At 46.7% G+C, this 16,416-nt stretch overlaps 1 protein-coding gene across 1 annotated transcript in view; it reads left to right on the top strand.

Annotated features, from left to right (window-relative positions):
* Window positions 1-16,416, top strand: part of cps1 (carbamoyl-phosphate synthase 1, mitochondrial) — an 87,792-nt gene that overhangs the window by 40,040 nt on the left and 31,336 nt on the right. Inside the window, exons 22-29 of the mRNA NM_001124709.1 lie at window positions 2,349-2,490; window positions 3,318-3,383; window positions 3,715-3,778; window positions 4,035-4,216; window positions 8,419-8,613; window positions 9,280-9,347; window positions 14,179-14,254; window positions 15,626-15,703. Coding sequence (NP_001118181.1) covers window positions 2,349-2,490; window positions 3,318-3,383; window positions 3,715-3,778; window positions 4,035-4,216; window positions 8,419-8,613; window positions 9,280-9,347; window positions 14,179-14,254; window positions 15,626-15,703 — 871 coding nt within the window. The remainder of the gene's footprint in view (window positions 1-2,348; window positions 2,491-3,317; window positions 3,384-3,714; window positions 3,779-4,034; window positions 4,217-8,418; window positions 8,614-9,279; window positions 9,348-14,178; window positions 14,255-15,625; window positions 15,704-16,416) is intronic.

Here is a 16,416-nt window from a genome sequence, read left to right as displayed (position 1 = left end):
AAGGTCCCAAAGTTGACAGTACATGTCAGAGCAAAAACCAAGCCATGAGGTTAAAGGAATTGTCCATAGAGCTCATAGACAGGATTGTGTTGAGGCACAGAGCTGGGGAAGGGTACCAAAAAATGTCTGCAGCAATGAAGATCCCCAAGAATACAGTGGCCTCCATCATTCTTAAATGGAAGAAGTTTGGAACCACCAAGACTATTCCTAGAGTTGGCCGCCTGGCCAAACTGAGCAATCTGGGGAGAAGGGCTTTGGTCAAGGAGGTGACCAAGAACGCGATGGTCACTGACGGAACTTCCTCTGTGGAGATGGGATAACCTTCCAGAAGGACAACCATCTCTGCAGAACTCCACCAATCAGGCCTTTATGTTAGAGTGGCCAGAAGGAAAGCCCCCGAGTAAAAGGCACATAACAGCCCGCTTGGAGTTTGCCAAAAGCCACTTAAAGGACTCTCAGACCACAAGACACAAGATAGCTTTTGTACTTAATGAACGGCAAAGCACTAGCCTATGTCAATCTACTATCCCCCATATTGTGGATACATTTTAAGAAGTTATTTGGCCACTTTAGTTGTGATACAAACCTAATGAAAACATATTGGCCTATGGGCTAGGCTACAAGTCGCAAAAAAAGTTATGCATGGCTTCTTGCCTTACTCTGGACATCATTCACAAGTGATAATATGTAATTCACAAGTGATAGGGTAATATTGTCATCATCAGAGTAGTCTTGATTTAATCTTGTCTTTACATATACTAAATAATATATGTGACATGTATTTTTATATAGAATATTTTGCACCTGTCTGGAAACGGGGGCAGCGGGAAAAAATACATGTGATCAATGCACTTAAATAGCGAATGGAGGACTCTTTTCCCTGTGGTTAATTTTCATGCCAGCCAGGTTGGCTATACTCCTGATGTAAATATAAATAATGTGCTTAATATTAGGAAAGTTGAGAAATAAATATAATAGCCAATAGAAATCTGATGGATCCTCCTTTTAATAGAGGCCATCACTCTTGTTTTCTCAATTTGCAATTGCATAGCCTATAGAAATGTTGAGCAACATGAGCTCATGGGCTCTCATGAAGTGTTTGATTAGGTTTTCGATCACATTTGCATGGATGTCAGAGTGATTAGAGGGACAATAGAGTGCTGTGTACCAGGCAGTTAGCAAGTTTAGTAGGCTACTAATGACCAGCAGCATCAGAGCTTGGAGAAGCCTAGTTACCATGACTAAAAGGTCTCGTGGAATTTGACTGCCTTCTTGACCGCCGGTGTGGCAGTAATACGGTCACCGTAATAGCCCTAGTCGCGTCTGGAGGAAACCTGGCACCATCCCTACGGTGAAGCATGGTGGTGGTAGCATCATGCTGTGGGGATGTTTTTCAGTGGCAGGGACTGGTAGACTAGTCAGGATTGAGGGAAATTTAAATGGAGCAAAGTACATAGATCCTTGATAGAAACCGTCTCCAGAGCGCTCAGTACCTCAGACTGGGGTGAAGGTTCACCTTCCAACAGAACAACGATCCTAAGCACACAGCCAAGGCAATGTAGGAGTCGCTTCGGGACAAGTCTCTGAATGTCCTTGAGTGGACTTGACCCCATCAAACATGTCTGGATAGACCTGAAAATAGCTATTCCAACCTGACAGAGCTTGAGAGGATCTGCAGAGAAGAATGGGAGAAACTCCCCAAGCTTGTAGCATCATACCCAAGAAGACTCAAGGCTTTAATCGCTGCCAAAGGTGCTTCAACAAAGTGCTGAGTAAAAGGTCGGAATACTAGCGTAAATGTAAATATTTCAGTTTTATTATTTTTTTATACATTTGCCAAAAAATTTAAAAACCTTGTTGTTGCTTTGTCATTATGGGGTTTTGTGTGTAGATTGATGGGGGGGGAACAATTTGATCAATTTTAGAAAACTGTTGTAAAGTAACAAAATGTGGAATAAGTCAAAGGGTCTGAATATCTTCCCGAATGCAACAAAAACAATACAAACTTCCTTTAGATCTGTTTTTTGTTTTTCACATAGTGAATCTGTTATTCAGTGCATTTCAATGCGCCAATTGGCATAATGCCAAAAATATATAATTGTTTATTATTAGTTTTTTATTCTAAAATTCTAAATCAAAAAGCTTAATGATCCATGGTATGACCATCTTAAAACAATTTAATATGTTAGCTAAGTAGAACCCTCCCCCGGCTTAGACTAGAGGGTTAAACGGCTCCAATCACTGACCTGGTGCAGAGGGAGGGGCCCAACACACATGTTTTCCAAGTGCTACATTCAGTGTGTATATGTATTTAACCTTTAAGCTCAGATCTTGGTTTCTCTCCTCAGTGCAACATTACCCCAGACCCTGCTGCTGAAGGCTAAACAGGATGGCTTCTCAGACCGCCAGGTGGGCCAGGCCCTTGGCTCCAGTGAGGGGGAGGCCAGAGTGTTGAGGCTGGGTCAGAACATTAAACCCTGGGTGAAACAGGTGAGCAGCCGCCCCTGGGTCCTGGTCCATGTCGTGCGTCCCAAATGGCACCCTTTTCACTACCCTACATAGTGTACTTCTTAAAAGTAATCCACTATATTGGGAATAGGGTGTCATCTGGGACGCGTTGAGTATTTCCCACAGGAGTTGAAATGAACTTTCAGGCTAACAACGTGGCACCTCTCTGACATTGCTCTCCTAGCGACAGACCAGGACTACTAAATAAAAGCATTGTGCACAGAAACATCACATTGTCATGTGTTCATATATATATATATATATTTTTTTTTTGAATTTTACCCCTTTTTCTCCCCAATTTTCGTGGTATCCAATTGTTGTAGTAGCTACTATCTTGCCTCATCGCTACAACTCCCGTACGGGCTCGGGAGAGACGAAGGTTGAAAGTCATGTGTCCTCCGATACACAACCCAACCAAGCCGCACTGCTTCTTAACACAGCGCGCATCCAACCCGGAAGCCAGCCGCACCAATGTGTCGGAGGAAACACCGTGCACCTGTCCACCTTGGTTAGCGCACACTGCGCCCAGCCCGCCACAGGAGTCGCTGGTGCGCGATGAGACAAGGACACCCCTACCGACCAAGCCCTCCCCTAACCCGGGCGACGCTAGGCCAATTGTGCGTCGCCCCACGGACCTCCCGGTCGCGGACGGTTACGACAGAGCCTGGGCGCGAACCCAGGGACTCTGATGGCACAAAACTGCAGTACAGCGCCCTTAACCACTGCGCCACCCGGGAGGCCCTTGTTCATAGTATTCTAATGAGTAGGTTCTGTATTGTAGGAGACATCAGTTTTTCTTTTCTATTCAGATTGACACCCTTGCTGCAGAGTACCCTGCTGTGACCAACTACCTGTACTGTACCTACCATGGACAGGTGAGTCCTTATCCTGCTTAACCGATGTGAATTCATAATGTATTTGTCCAACGTCCAGTAATTTTTTGGGGCCGTACGTTAGCTCCTGAATTAGAAAAATGTTTTAATCTGCAGTATAAACAACAACAAAGTGGACACCCCGCCACTTTTTTGGTAAACGGCTGAGGGATGTAAACACACTTCAATTCTTAATAGTATAAGCAATACCTTTATTTGAGAAGATATGAGTATGTGGTCCTTAATGTTTTTTTTCCCCATGCATTGTGTTTGTCAAAGTTAGTTAGATGCTTTTTCAATCTTTCTAACCTGTGTCATTGTGTGCATTCAACAGGAGCATGACTTGGAGTTCAAGGACCAGGGTGTCATGGTGCTGGGATGTGGTCCCTATCACATTGGTGAGATGTATTATCATGGTATTTTCAACATACTAATGAATGGTTTACTCTAGCCTGGTGGTAGCAGACATATTTCTATTTGGACCTTTTCTATGGTAGCAGATCTGTTTGTGATCCGCCAACTCCTCTGTCATGTGTGTTTGTTGTCGTAACTTACATGTATCAAACCAAAATAAATTAAATCAAATCAATATTTGAAAGTTGTGAGTTAAAGTAATACAATAATTCCGTTTTTGTTATCCCTCCTGTCCACTAGGGAGCAGTGTGGAGTTTGACTGGTGTGCAGTGTCCAGTATCCGAGCCCTGCGTCAGATGGGCATGCGGACAGTGGTGGTAAACCACAACCCTGAGACTGTCAGCACGGACTTTGACGAATGTGACCGCCTGTACTTTGAAGAGTTGACTCTGGAACGCATTCTGGACATCACACAGCAAGAGGTGAGAAGTCAACACACACACATGAACGTTCAGAGACTCACAGATGCGCACAAGCACACATACACGCACACACATTAGTGATGGGGGGGGGAATCAATAGTTGCATATCGGGATGTTATTTTTGACGATATCAAATCAAATTTTATTTGTCACATGGTTAGCAGATGTTAATGCGAGTGTAGCGAAATGCTTGTGCTTCTAGTTCCGACAATGCAGTAATAACCAACGGGTAATCTACCCTAACAATTTCACAACTACTACCTTATACACACACAAGTGTAAAGGGATGAAGAATATGTACATAAAGATATATGAATGAGTGATGGTACAGAACGGCATAGGCAAGATGCAGTAGATGGTATCGAGTACAGTATATACATATGAGATGAGTAATGTAGGGTATGTAAACATTATATTAAGTGGCATTGTTTAAAGTGGTTAGTGATACATTTTTAACATAGATTTTTCCATTATTAAAGTGGCTGGAGTTGAGTCAGTATGTTGGCAGCAGCCACTCAATGTTAGTGGTGGCTGTTTAACAGTCTGATGGCCTTGAGATAGAAGCTGTTTTTCAGTCTCTCGGTCCCTGCTTTGATGCACCTGTATTGACCTCGCCTTCTGGATGATAATGGGGTGAACTGGCAGTGGCTCGGGTGGTTATTGTCCTTGATGATCTTTATGGCCTTCCTGTGGCATCGGGTGGTGTAGGTGTCCTGGAGGGCAGGTAGTTTGCCCCCGGTGATGCGTTGTGCAGACCTCACTACCCTCTGGAGAGTCTTACGGTTGTGGGCGGAGCAGTTGCCGTACCAGGCGGTGATACAGCCCATTGTGCATCTATAAAAGTTTGTGAGTGCTTTTGGTGACAAGCCAAATTTCTTCAGCCTCCTGAGGTTGAAGAGGCGCTGTTGCGCCTTCTTCACCACGCTGTCTGTGTGGGTGGACCAATTCAGTTTGTGTACTCGAGGGACTTACTACCCTCTCCACTACTGTCCCGTCGATGTGGATAGGGGAATGCTCCCTCTGCTGTTTCCTAAAGTCCACGATCATCTCCTTTGTTTTGTTGACGTTGAGTGCGAGGTTATTTTCCTGACACCACACTCCGAGGGCCCTCACCTCCTCCCTGTAGGCCGTCTGGTCGTTGTTAGTGATCAAGCCTACCACTGTAGTGTCATCTGCAAACTTGACGATTGAGTTGGAGGCATACATGGCCACGCAGTCGTGTGTGAACAGGGAACGCACCCTTGTGGGGCACCAGTGTTGAGGATCAGCGGGGTGGACATGTTATTACCTACCCTCACCACCAGGGGGCGGCCCGTCAGGAAGTCCAGTACCCAGTTGCACAGGGCGGGGTCGAGACGAGTTTGGAGGGTACTATGGTGTTAAATGCTGAGCTGTAGTCGATGAACAGCATTCTCACATAGGTATTCCTCTTGTCCAGGTGGGTTAGGGCAGTGTGCAGTGTGGTTGCGATTGCGTCGTCTGTGGACCTATTGGGACGGTAAGCAAAATGGAGTGGGTCTAGGGTGTCAGGTAGGGTGGAGGTTATATGGTCCTTGACTTGTCTCTCAAAGCACTTCATGATGACGGAAGTGAGTGCTACGGGCGGTAGTCGTTTAGCTCAGTTACCTTAGCTTTCTTGGGAACAGGAACAATGGTGGCCCTCTTGAAGCATGTGGGAACAGCAGATTGGGATAAGGATTGATTGAATATGTCCGTAAACACACCAGCCAGATGGTCTGCGCATGCTCTGAGGACGCGGCTGGGGATGCTGTCTGGACCTACAGCCTTGCGAGGGTTAACACGTTTAAATGTTTTACTCACGTCGGCTGCAGTGAAAAGGAGGGCCGAGCACGCCCCCATTTTCATTGATGGGGCTGCAGTGGAGCAGGTTGAGAGCTTCAAGTTCCTTGATGTCCACATCACCAACAAACTAACATGGTCCAAGTACACCAAGACAGTCGTGAAGAGGGCACGACAAAACCTTTTCCCCCTTGGAGACTGAAAAGATTTGGCATGGGTCCTCAGATCCTCAAAAGGTTCTACAGCTGCACCATCGAGAGCATCCTGACCATCGAGAGCATTACTGCCTTGTATGGCAATGGCTCTGCCTCCGACCGCAAGGCACTACAGGGGGTAGTGTAAACGGCCCAGTACATTACTGGGGCCAGGCTCCCTGCCATCCAGGACCTCTATACCAGGCAGTGTCAGAGGAAGCCCCTAAAAATGGACTCCAACCACTCTAAAACATTTTTTAAAGACTCCAGCCACCCTAGTCATAGACTACCGAGCGGCAAGCGGTACCAGAGCGCCAAGTCTAGGTCCAAGAGGCTTCTAAACAGCTTTTACCCCCAAGCCATAAGACTCCTGAACACCTAATAAAATGACTACCCAGACTATTTGCATTGCCCCCTCCCCGCCTTTTATGCTGCTGCTACTCTGTTATTATCTGTGCATAGCCACTTTAATAACTCTATCCACATGTACATATTACCTCAACTAATCGGTGCCCCGCACATTGACTCTGTACCTGTATATAGTCTCACTATTGTTATTTTTTTGCTGCTGCTCTTTAATTACTTGTTTACTTTAATTTCTTGTTCTTGTCCGGAATTATTCTTATTTAATTTTTTTAAACTGCATTGTTGGTTAGGGGCTCGTAAGTAAGCATTTCACTGTAAGGTACACCTGTTGTATTCGGCGCATGTGACAAATAAGATTTGATTTGGAGACCAGTGGAAGCAAAATAGCCTCATAACATCAAAGATCCACCACCATATTTTACAGTAGGTATGATGTACTTTTCTGCATATGCATCTGTTTTACAACACCAAACCCACCACTGGTATGCATGGCCATAGAGCGCTATTTTCATCTCATCTGACATTTTAGTCATGAACTTGGTTACTCTGATTGGAGGCTGACACTTGTCCACAAGTGGATCTTCCAGCAAGACGACAACCCCAAGCACATATCAAAATCCACATAGAAATGGTTTATTGACCACAAACTCAACATTTTCCGGAATTGAACCCCATTGCAATCCATAAGTACAGATGATGAATATCCAGGACCTGGAAAGATTCTGTATGGATCCCTCCCATTGGAGAACACATCGAGGTCCCTCCCAATCTGTTGTCCAATCTCATAAAATGTTTTAGGAAAAGGCTCCGTGTTATTATCCTTGGGTAGGGTATGGTGCTTGAGTACTAAAAACAGCGATGCAAATAATTTTGACACTTAAAAAAAAATTGTTAAACAAAATGTCTTTCTCTGAGCAATTGTATTAGTATAAAATAATATAATCCCCCCCTCCCCCAAATTGCATGCAATACAGCCCAGTATTTGTATAATTTATTTTATACAGCCTTTTTTTGCCCATCTTTATCATGGGTGCCAATAATTCTGTACCTGACTGTAGTTTAGGTGTTGTTTCGATGGGCCATCGTCAGGCTGACTGCCAGTGAATGACTTGCGGTGAGGGACAGGGGGAAAACATAACCTCTTAAAACCGCTTATAACACAAATTATGTTTGTGGTATTCAGATTCTAACAATGACATTGTGTTATATAGACTTGTTAAGAAAACGTTATGGTTGAGGGGTGACATGTGACTTTAAAAATGGCAGAGTAATTAAAAAGTACATTTGTTTTTTAATCAATATGAGCTCTCGGCTCTGCTAGTTAAACCAAAGCCTTGTAGCCTGGTTTCAGTGAGCGGCTGTTATGACACCATATTCCCTATATAGGGCACTACTTTTGACCAGAACCCTATAGGCCCGGTTCATAAGTAGTGTACTAAATACTACACTAAATATGGAATAGGGTGCCATTTGGGATGTACCGTTGACTTTTCCCTCCAGAGGAATGTACTCCAGTTATAGTGGATATGAGATCAGCCTGGTGATTAACTGGTTGTTGATTCAGGGAGATAACATTACCACCATCCCTCCTGTCCTTTGCTCTCTTCGATGAAGGTTTATTGAAATGTATGAAACCTTTTATCAGGCAAATACAAAACATCTCAACAAGCACCCAGTAGCCTATTCACAACCATCTTATTTCACTTATTTTATTATAAAAATAAAACACATTTTAGTCTGTGATTCCAGAAACATGAGAAAAATGGCAGATTTCATTTATAGATAGATATAAATAATGTTGTAACCTGACTAAAGTCCTACTTCTCTACCGTGAGTTTCCAGGGCTGTACAGGCAGCATCGTGTCTGTAGGGGGTCAGATCCCCAATAACCTGGCCATGCCTCTGCACCTGAACGGGGTCAAGATCCTAGGAACCAACCCCCAGCAGATTGACCGAGCCGAGGAGAGGTCAGTGTTCTCCACCATCCTGGATGAACTGGGGGTGGCCCAGGCCCCGTGGAAGGCCCTCAGCTCACTGGTGAGACATGCACACAACACAAACAAACTGTCCCCTTAGTGTCAGAAGTGCAGAGACGTATAGATCGACTGACTTGCTGAAATGTGTCTGACTCTCCATTCCCTTAGTCTTGTACTGCTCCTGTCTCTCCTGGACCTACAGGGAGAGGAGTGGAAAGGGGATAGGCTGTCTTGGCTTAGACAGGGCTATGTACTGTAGAAGGAAACAACAGTTAGAGAAGACATGCTGATATTAGAATGAAGGAAAGAGACAGAGCGAGAGAAAGAAAAACAGAGGACTAGACTTCCTCCGAGACACTTCCTACACATTCCATATTTGTTTTTTTCTCTCACACCTTCTCTCTCCCTAATTATCTACTTACTTCTTTCTAGCGCTCACTTGTATTTTAAGTGGTGAGTCGTTTTTAGACTTAGAGCCGACAGAGCCCAGTATCCCTAGGAACCAATCTGTGTCTCTGTTCATCCCACCAGGAGCTGTTGTATTATGATGGAGAAAACAAAGAGCAGTGAGAGAGAAATGGAGAGAGAGATTGTGACAGAAAGAGACTGAGTGAAATAAAGAGAGAATGACCTAGGGTCAGGCAGACAGGCATTTGATGCTATAAATATAAGTTGTAATTAGAACCAATGCTTTAACCCTAATTTCCTCGGATTCTGTGTGTTTCAGGAAGATGCCTTTGCCTTTGCCAATAAAGTGGGCTACCCCTGTCTCCTGCGCCCCTCTTACGTACTCAGGTAATCTACCCATGTCTCCTGCGCCAATCTTAGGTACTCCGTTAAGCTACCCCTGTCTCCTGCGCCCCTCTTACGTACTTCGTTAAGCTACCCCTGTCTCCTGCGCCCCTCTTACGTACTCCGTTAAGCTACCCCTGTCTCCTGCGCCCCTCTTACGTACTCCGTTAAGCTACTCCTGTCTCCTGCGCCCCTCTTACGTACTCCGTTAAGCTACCCCTGTCTCCTGCGCCCCTCTTACGTACTCCGTTAAGCTACTCCTGTCTCCTGCGCCCCTCTTACGTACTCCGTTAAGCTACCCCTGTCTCCTGCGCCCCGCTTACGTACTCCGTTAAGCTACCCCTGTCTCCTGCGCCCCTCTTACGTACTCCGTTAAGCTACCCCTGTCTCCTGCGCCCCTCTTACGTACTCCGTTAAGCTACGCCTGTCTCCTGCGCCCCTCTTACGTACTCCGTTAAGCTACTCATGTCTCCTGCGCCCGTACTCCGTTAAGCTACTCCTGTCTCCTGCGCCCCTCTTACGTACTCCGTTAAGATACTCCTGTCTCCTGCGCCCCTCTTACGTACTCCGTTAAGCTACCCCTGTCTCCTGCGCCCCTCTTACGTACTCAGGTAAGCTACCCGTCTCCTGCGCCCCTCTTACATACTCCGTTAAGCTACCCCTGTCTCCTGCGCCCCTCTTACGTACTCCGTTAAGCTACTCCTGTCTCCTGCGCCCCTCTTACGTACTCCGTTAAGCTACTCCTGTCTCCTGCGCCCCTCTTACGTACTCCGTTAAGCTACTCATGTCTCCTGCGCCCCTCTTACGTACTCCGTTAAGCTACCCCTGTCTCCTGCGCCCCTCTTACGTACTCCGTTAAGCTACCCCTGTCTCCTGCGCCCCTCTTACGTACTCCGTTAAGCTACCCCTGTCTCCTGCGCCCCTCTTACGTACTCCGTTAAGCTACTCCTGTCTCCTGCGCCCCTCTTACGTACTCCGTTAAGCTACTCCTGTCTCCTGCGCCCCTCTTACGTACTCCGTTAAGCTACCCCTGTCTCCTGCGCCCCTCTTACGTACTCCGTTAAGCTACCCCTGTCTCCTGCGCCCCTCTTACGTACTCCGTTAAGCTACCCCTGTCTCCTGCGCCCCTCTTACGTACTCAGGTAATCTACCCATGTCTCCTGCGCCAATCTTAGGTACTCCGTTAAGCTACCCCTGTCTCCTGCGCCCCTCTTACGTACTTCGTTAAGCTACCCCTGTCTCCTGCGCCCCTCTTACGTACTCCGTTAAGCTACCCCTGTCTCCTGCGCCCCTCTTACGTACTCCGTTAAGCTACCCCTGTCTCCTGCACCCCTCTTACGTATTCCGTTAAGCTACCCCTGTCTCCTACGCCCCTCTTACGTACTCCGTTAAGCTACCCCTGTCTCCTGCGCCCCTCTTACATACTCTGTTAAGCTACCCCTGTCTCCTGCGCCCCTCTTACATACTCTGTTAAGCTACCCCTGTCTCCTGCGCCCCTCTTATGTACTCCGTTAAGCTACCCCTGTCTCCTGCGCCCCTCTTACATACTCCGTTAAGCTACCCCTGTCTCCTGCGCCCCTCTTACGTACTCCGTTAAGCTACCCCTGTCTCCTGCGCCCCTCTTACGTACTCCGTTAAGCTACCCCTGTCTCCTGCGCCCCTCTTACGTACTCCGTTAAGCTACCCCTGTCTCCTGCGCCCCTCTTACGTACTCCGTTAAGCTACTCCTGTCTCCTGCGCCCCTCTTACGTACTCCGTTAAGCTACCCCTGTCTCCTGCGCCCCGCTTACGTACTCCGTTAAGCTACCCCTGTCTCCTGCGCCCCTCTTACGTACTCCGTTAAGCTACCCCTGTCTCCTGCGCCCCTCTTACGTACTCCGTTAAGCTACCCCTGTCTCCTGCGCCCCTCTTACGTACTCCGTTAAGCTACTCATGTCTCCTGCGCCCGTACTCCGTTAAGCTACTCCTGTCTCCTGCGCCCCTCTTACGTACTCCGTTAAGATACTCCTGTCTCCTGCGCCCCTCTTACGTACTCCGTTAAGCTACCCCTGTCTCCTGCGCCCCTCTTACGTACTCAGGTAAGCTACCCGTCTCCTGCGCCCCTCTTACATACTCCGTTAAGCTACCCCTGTCTCCTGCGCCCCTCTTACGTACTCCGTTAAGCTACTCCTGTCTCCTGCGCCCCTCTTACGTACTCCGTTAAGCTACTCCTGTCTCCTGCGCCCCTCTTACGTACTCCGTTAAGCTACTCATGTCTCCTGCGCCCCTCTTACGTACTCCGTTAAGCTACCCCTGTCTCCTGCGCCCCTCTTACGTACTCCGTTAAGCTACCCCTGTCTCCTGCGCCCCTCTTACGTACTCCGTTAAGCTACCCCTGTCTCCTGCGCCCCTCTTACGTACTCCGTTAAGCTACTCCTGTCTCCTGCGCCCCTCTTACGTACTCCGTTAAGCTACTCCTGTCTCCTGCGCCCCTCTTACGTACTCCGTTAAGCTACCCCTGTCTCCTGCGCCCCTCTTACGTACTCCGTTAAGCTACCCCTGTCTCCTGCGCCCCTCTTACGTACTCCGTTAAGCTACCCCTGTCTCCTGCACCCCTCTTACGTACTCCGTTAAGCTACCCCTGTCTCCTGCGCCCCTCTTACGTACTCCGTTAAGCTACCCCTGTCTCCTGCGCCCCTCTTACGTACTCCGTTAAGCTACTCATGTCTCCTGCGCCCGTACTCCGTTAAGCTACTCCTGTCTCCTGCGCCCCTCTTACGTACTCCGTTAAGATACTCCTGTCTCCTGCGCCCCTCTTACGTACTCCGTTAAGCTACCCCTGTCTCCTGCGCCCCTCTTACGTACTCCGTTAAGCTACTCCTGTCTCCTGCGCCCCTCTTACGTACTCCGTTAAGATACACCTGCGCCCCTCTTATGTACTCAGGTTAGCTACCCCTGTCTCCTCCGCCCCTCTTACGTACTCCGGTAAGCTACTCCTGTCTCCTGCGCCCCTCTTATGTACTCAGCTAAGTGTTGGGGAGGGGACAGCACTCTCATAACCATAAGTTGGAGTCAACTCCATTTCAAATCAGTAATTGCAATTTCAGTTTACTTCCTGTATGAACTGAATTGAAATGGAATGACTAATCTTTCCTTGTTTATGTTGGCCAGGCCTCTACAGTATATCCACAGTAATGGGATGTATTTTCTAATATGATAACTTGTTTATACAGCCACACCATATGTCCAACTAGAAAACACATTTTTGAGTAATTGAATGCATCTCAGAAGAATAAATAAATACGACAGTCAGCGTGAAGAAACGCAAAATGAAATATGGAAGGGAGGGTATAAAAAACAGCAAGAGACTGATTAGCTAAAGCAGAGGCTCAATTTAGCCTTTAAAATGTTGTCACGGCTACCACTGTGATGCTACTCAATTACCAGAATGAAAAGATAGCCTGCATCCTGAGAAGAACACAACACAACTTATTACAGTGTGTGTGTGTGTGTGTTAATGCGGTGCTGGTATTGGGGAGGTCTGGATTGCTAATTTGCACATAATCAAGCAACAGCGTTGATTTTGAAAGTGTATTGAAAGCATATTGGGTGGCTAATTTTGGTACTCGAGTCAACACAGCTCACACACACATACAACCCCCCCAGCTCGCATGCTTAGGAGAAGACCAGCATCAGACAGGTGGGTTAGGCTGCTGCTTCTTCTTTTAGTTTGCAAACAGTCATCCATGATGGAGTGATTAGGAATCTCAGGTCCCCAATGGCTGTCTATGGTCTTGTAGGAACTGGAGGCACCACCCTGTTAACTGTATTACCTTATTGGTTTGTGTACATGGAGAATGAACCTCTCCCCTCACCTCCCTTCCTCTTCCCTTTCTCCTCTCCTGCCTGACTGCCTGGCTGTCCATCTGTCTGTCTTTCTCTGTTATGTCATTGTGCATAGTGTGTTTGGGCCTACCTCTCATCAGACCATTACTAATTATGATTAGCTTGGAAGATGATTGATCTCTAAATGCAGTTCAGCCACTCACACTAGATATCCATTGATTGTTTGAGTATGTTGTTATTCAAAGAATGAACTCACTAAGCCAATGATTGTGATATGCCCATTTAGCCAATGATTTTGTCCAAAGCGATTACAGTCATGCGTGCATGCATTTTCATATGGGTGGTGGTCCCAGCGGTATTCAGACCAACAATCCTGGCGCTGCAACCAACTGAGTCAAAGAGGAATATTTTTTCCTTGAACCCCGTATAATGTCCATGGCTTTTTAAAGACAGGTGTGGTGTCTGGCTGTTTGGCCATATGTGTGCCTTGTAGCAGTCAAGCCAAAGGAGGTAGGAGTTGTGACTGAGCCTGACCCTCCCCTGTCCCTCTAGTCTATGCCTGTGTGCCAAATAGCACCATATTCCATTTATAGTGCATTACTTTTGACTAGGGCCTATAGTGAAACCCATAGGGCTCTGTTTAAAAGTAGTGCACTATGTTAGGAATAGGGTGCCATTTGGGACAGAGACTATCCACCCCCCCTCTGGCTGCGTTCAGGAGCATGTGGATGCCCAACTAGCCGGCCAAAAGAAGAAGGGAGAAAAACATAAATACCCCGAATACTTATTTTTTAATGACTCAGCTCAGAAAGCAAACTCATTCTGTAGAGCCTGGAGTGTTTGCTGACCTACATCTTTCTTTTTCTTTTTCTCCACTTTTTTGTTTTGCTGTTTAAAACCTTTCTTCATCTAGATTATAATGATGCAACTGGGAGATATCAACATTTGAGCTAAAAAACCTTGTTATTTTTCTAATTATTTTCCTCTTTCGCTCCCTCTTCCTCTTCAGTGGCTCAGCAATGAACGTGGCATACGGTGAAGAAGAGATGAGGGGCTTCTTGGACGAGGCTACTCAGGTGTCTCAGGTGATCCAGGGAACTTTATTATCTGTGTTCTGACTTGAACCCTATTCTCTATATGGTGCACTACTTGAAGTAATCAGTTGAAAACCTCTTCCCACTCAACATAACAAAATCCTTTTAACACATGCACACTCAGACTCACCCACCCTGTGAGTTACAAATACAATTTCTTCATTATGCACACACACATATAACCCCCTCTCTTATAAAAAGGCTTACACTTCATTTCTCCATGTATTTGTTCTCCCTAGCCAACCACAGATAGTTTTATCTCTTTGTGTCCCAAATGGCACCCTATTCCCTATATAGTGCACTATTTTTAAACAGCCCATTGGGTTTTGGTCAAAAGTAGTGCACTACATAGGGACTAGTTTGCAATTTGGGATGCAACCTTTGTCTAATGTTTACTCACCTACTGTACACACACACACACACAGTTCCTCTGAGCTCAATCAGCTCGTGCCCCTCACTGGCACCTTCTCAGTATGGATGAGTGTAGTATGTTGGCTGTGGGGCAGAGCCGATTTTGTTGTTTACCTGTCTCTCTGCCCACACATACAAACACACTCCCTCTGGGTGCTGGTGGTCCACCTGGCCCCTCAACATGCCCTTGCCTGGGGCTGACAGAGCAGCCGGCCTCCCTGTCATGCTGCTCACACTAAACCAGTCCTGGTCATATGCACACACAAACACACACGTACACCTCCCCTTGCTTACTGTCAGCTAAGCAGCACTTCTCTAGCCAGGAGGAGGAGAAACAGCCCTCTGGCCTGTGACCTGAATAGACATGGCCTGCCTGGCTTTTGACAGAACACAGCATCACACACCTGTCTCTCAGGGGCAACACACACACACACATACCACTCACCACGCCAAGAGGAGCTCTATCACAGGAGGTTGGTGGCACCTTAATTGGGGAGGACAAGCTTGTGATAATGGCTGGAGTGGAATAGTATCAAATAGATCAAACATATGGTTTCCATGTGTTTGATGCCATTCCATTCACTCCGTTTCAGCCATTATTATGAGCCGTCCTGTCCCCAGCAGACTCTACTGAGCTCTACTCTACTCGACTCACCGTGCCCATCCGGCTAGCTGTACAAATCACACGTGTAACTGGTATAATAGTATGTATAAGGAAGCTGGGGAGTTGAGCTGGGCTGCTGTAGAATCCCAATATAAACAGGATGCAGCCCCCTACTCCAACATAATTGCAGTGTGCTCTGCTGCACTGTGCATCCAAAATGGAATCCTATTCCCTATATAGTGCACTATTGTTGAGAGCCCTAAGGACCCAGATTGAAAGTAGAGCACTATATAGGGAATAGGTGCCATTTGAGAGTTAGATATCTGATGTTGTTATTTTTCCTACAGGAGCATCCAGTGGTCATCACCAAGTTCATCCGTGGAGCCAGAGAGGTGGAGGTGGATGCAGTGGCCAAGATGGGAAAAGTAAGCCAGTTTGAAATGCCTCACACACCTCACATCATTATGCTATGTGCGCTATATGCTACTTAGAAGACACTTGCTTTCAGTGCCTTTCAGTACAGTGAGTGCATGTGCATATTTTCAGTATGTGTATGTGATTCCTGCTGGAATTGAACCCATGACCTTTTTTGAACCCATTTTATCAAGTGAGCCATACAGGACCTAGATGTGTGATCTCTCTGCCTCACGTGATGGAGCAGGTGGAACACGTGGGGGGGTTTTATAGGAGCTCTCCTCCTCATCCCCCTCCTCCCTCCTCTCCTCTCTTATTTCCTGTATGAAGGGCAAGGTGAATTATTTGCTTCAGCAAGCAAAACACTCACAGGCTATATTACTTAGCATCACATTTAGACTGTAATGAATTTAATCAGTTCTACATCAACATAGTATGTCCTAATCCTAGTACTAAAGCAGTTTTGTACTTTTACCTTCACATTTGTCTCATTATATCTTCTTACATTCATGACTCAGTCTTTAGTATGTGGATGTGACCTCTGGGGGAATTTAACCCCACGACCTTGCATTTGCTAGCTCCACGCTCTTACCAACTGAGCCACGCTGGAGCATTACTCCACTCTGCTTTAATGTAGCATTTTATTCCTCCATTATATTACCTCAGTCTGATGAGGCCAAGTTCCAAATGGCACCCTATTCCCTACATAGAGCACTACTAGGGC

Source organism: Oncorhynchus mykiss, chromosome 3, assembly GCF_013265735.2.
Source record: "Oncorhynchus mykiss isolate Arlee chromosome 3, USDA_OmykA_1.1, whole genome shotgun sequence".
NCBI lineage: Eukaryota > Metazoa > Chordata > Actinopteri > Salmoniformes > Salmonidae > Oncorhynchus > Oncorhynchus mykiss.
This window is presented reverse-complemented; position numbering and strand designations above follow the sequence as displayed.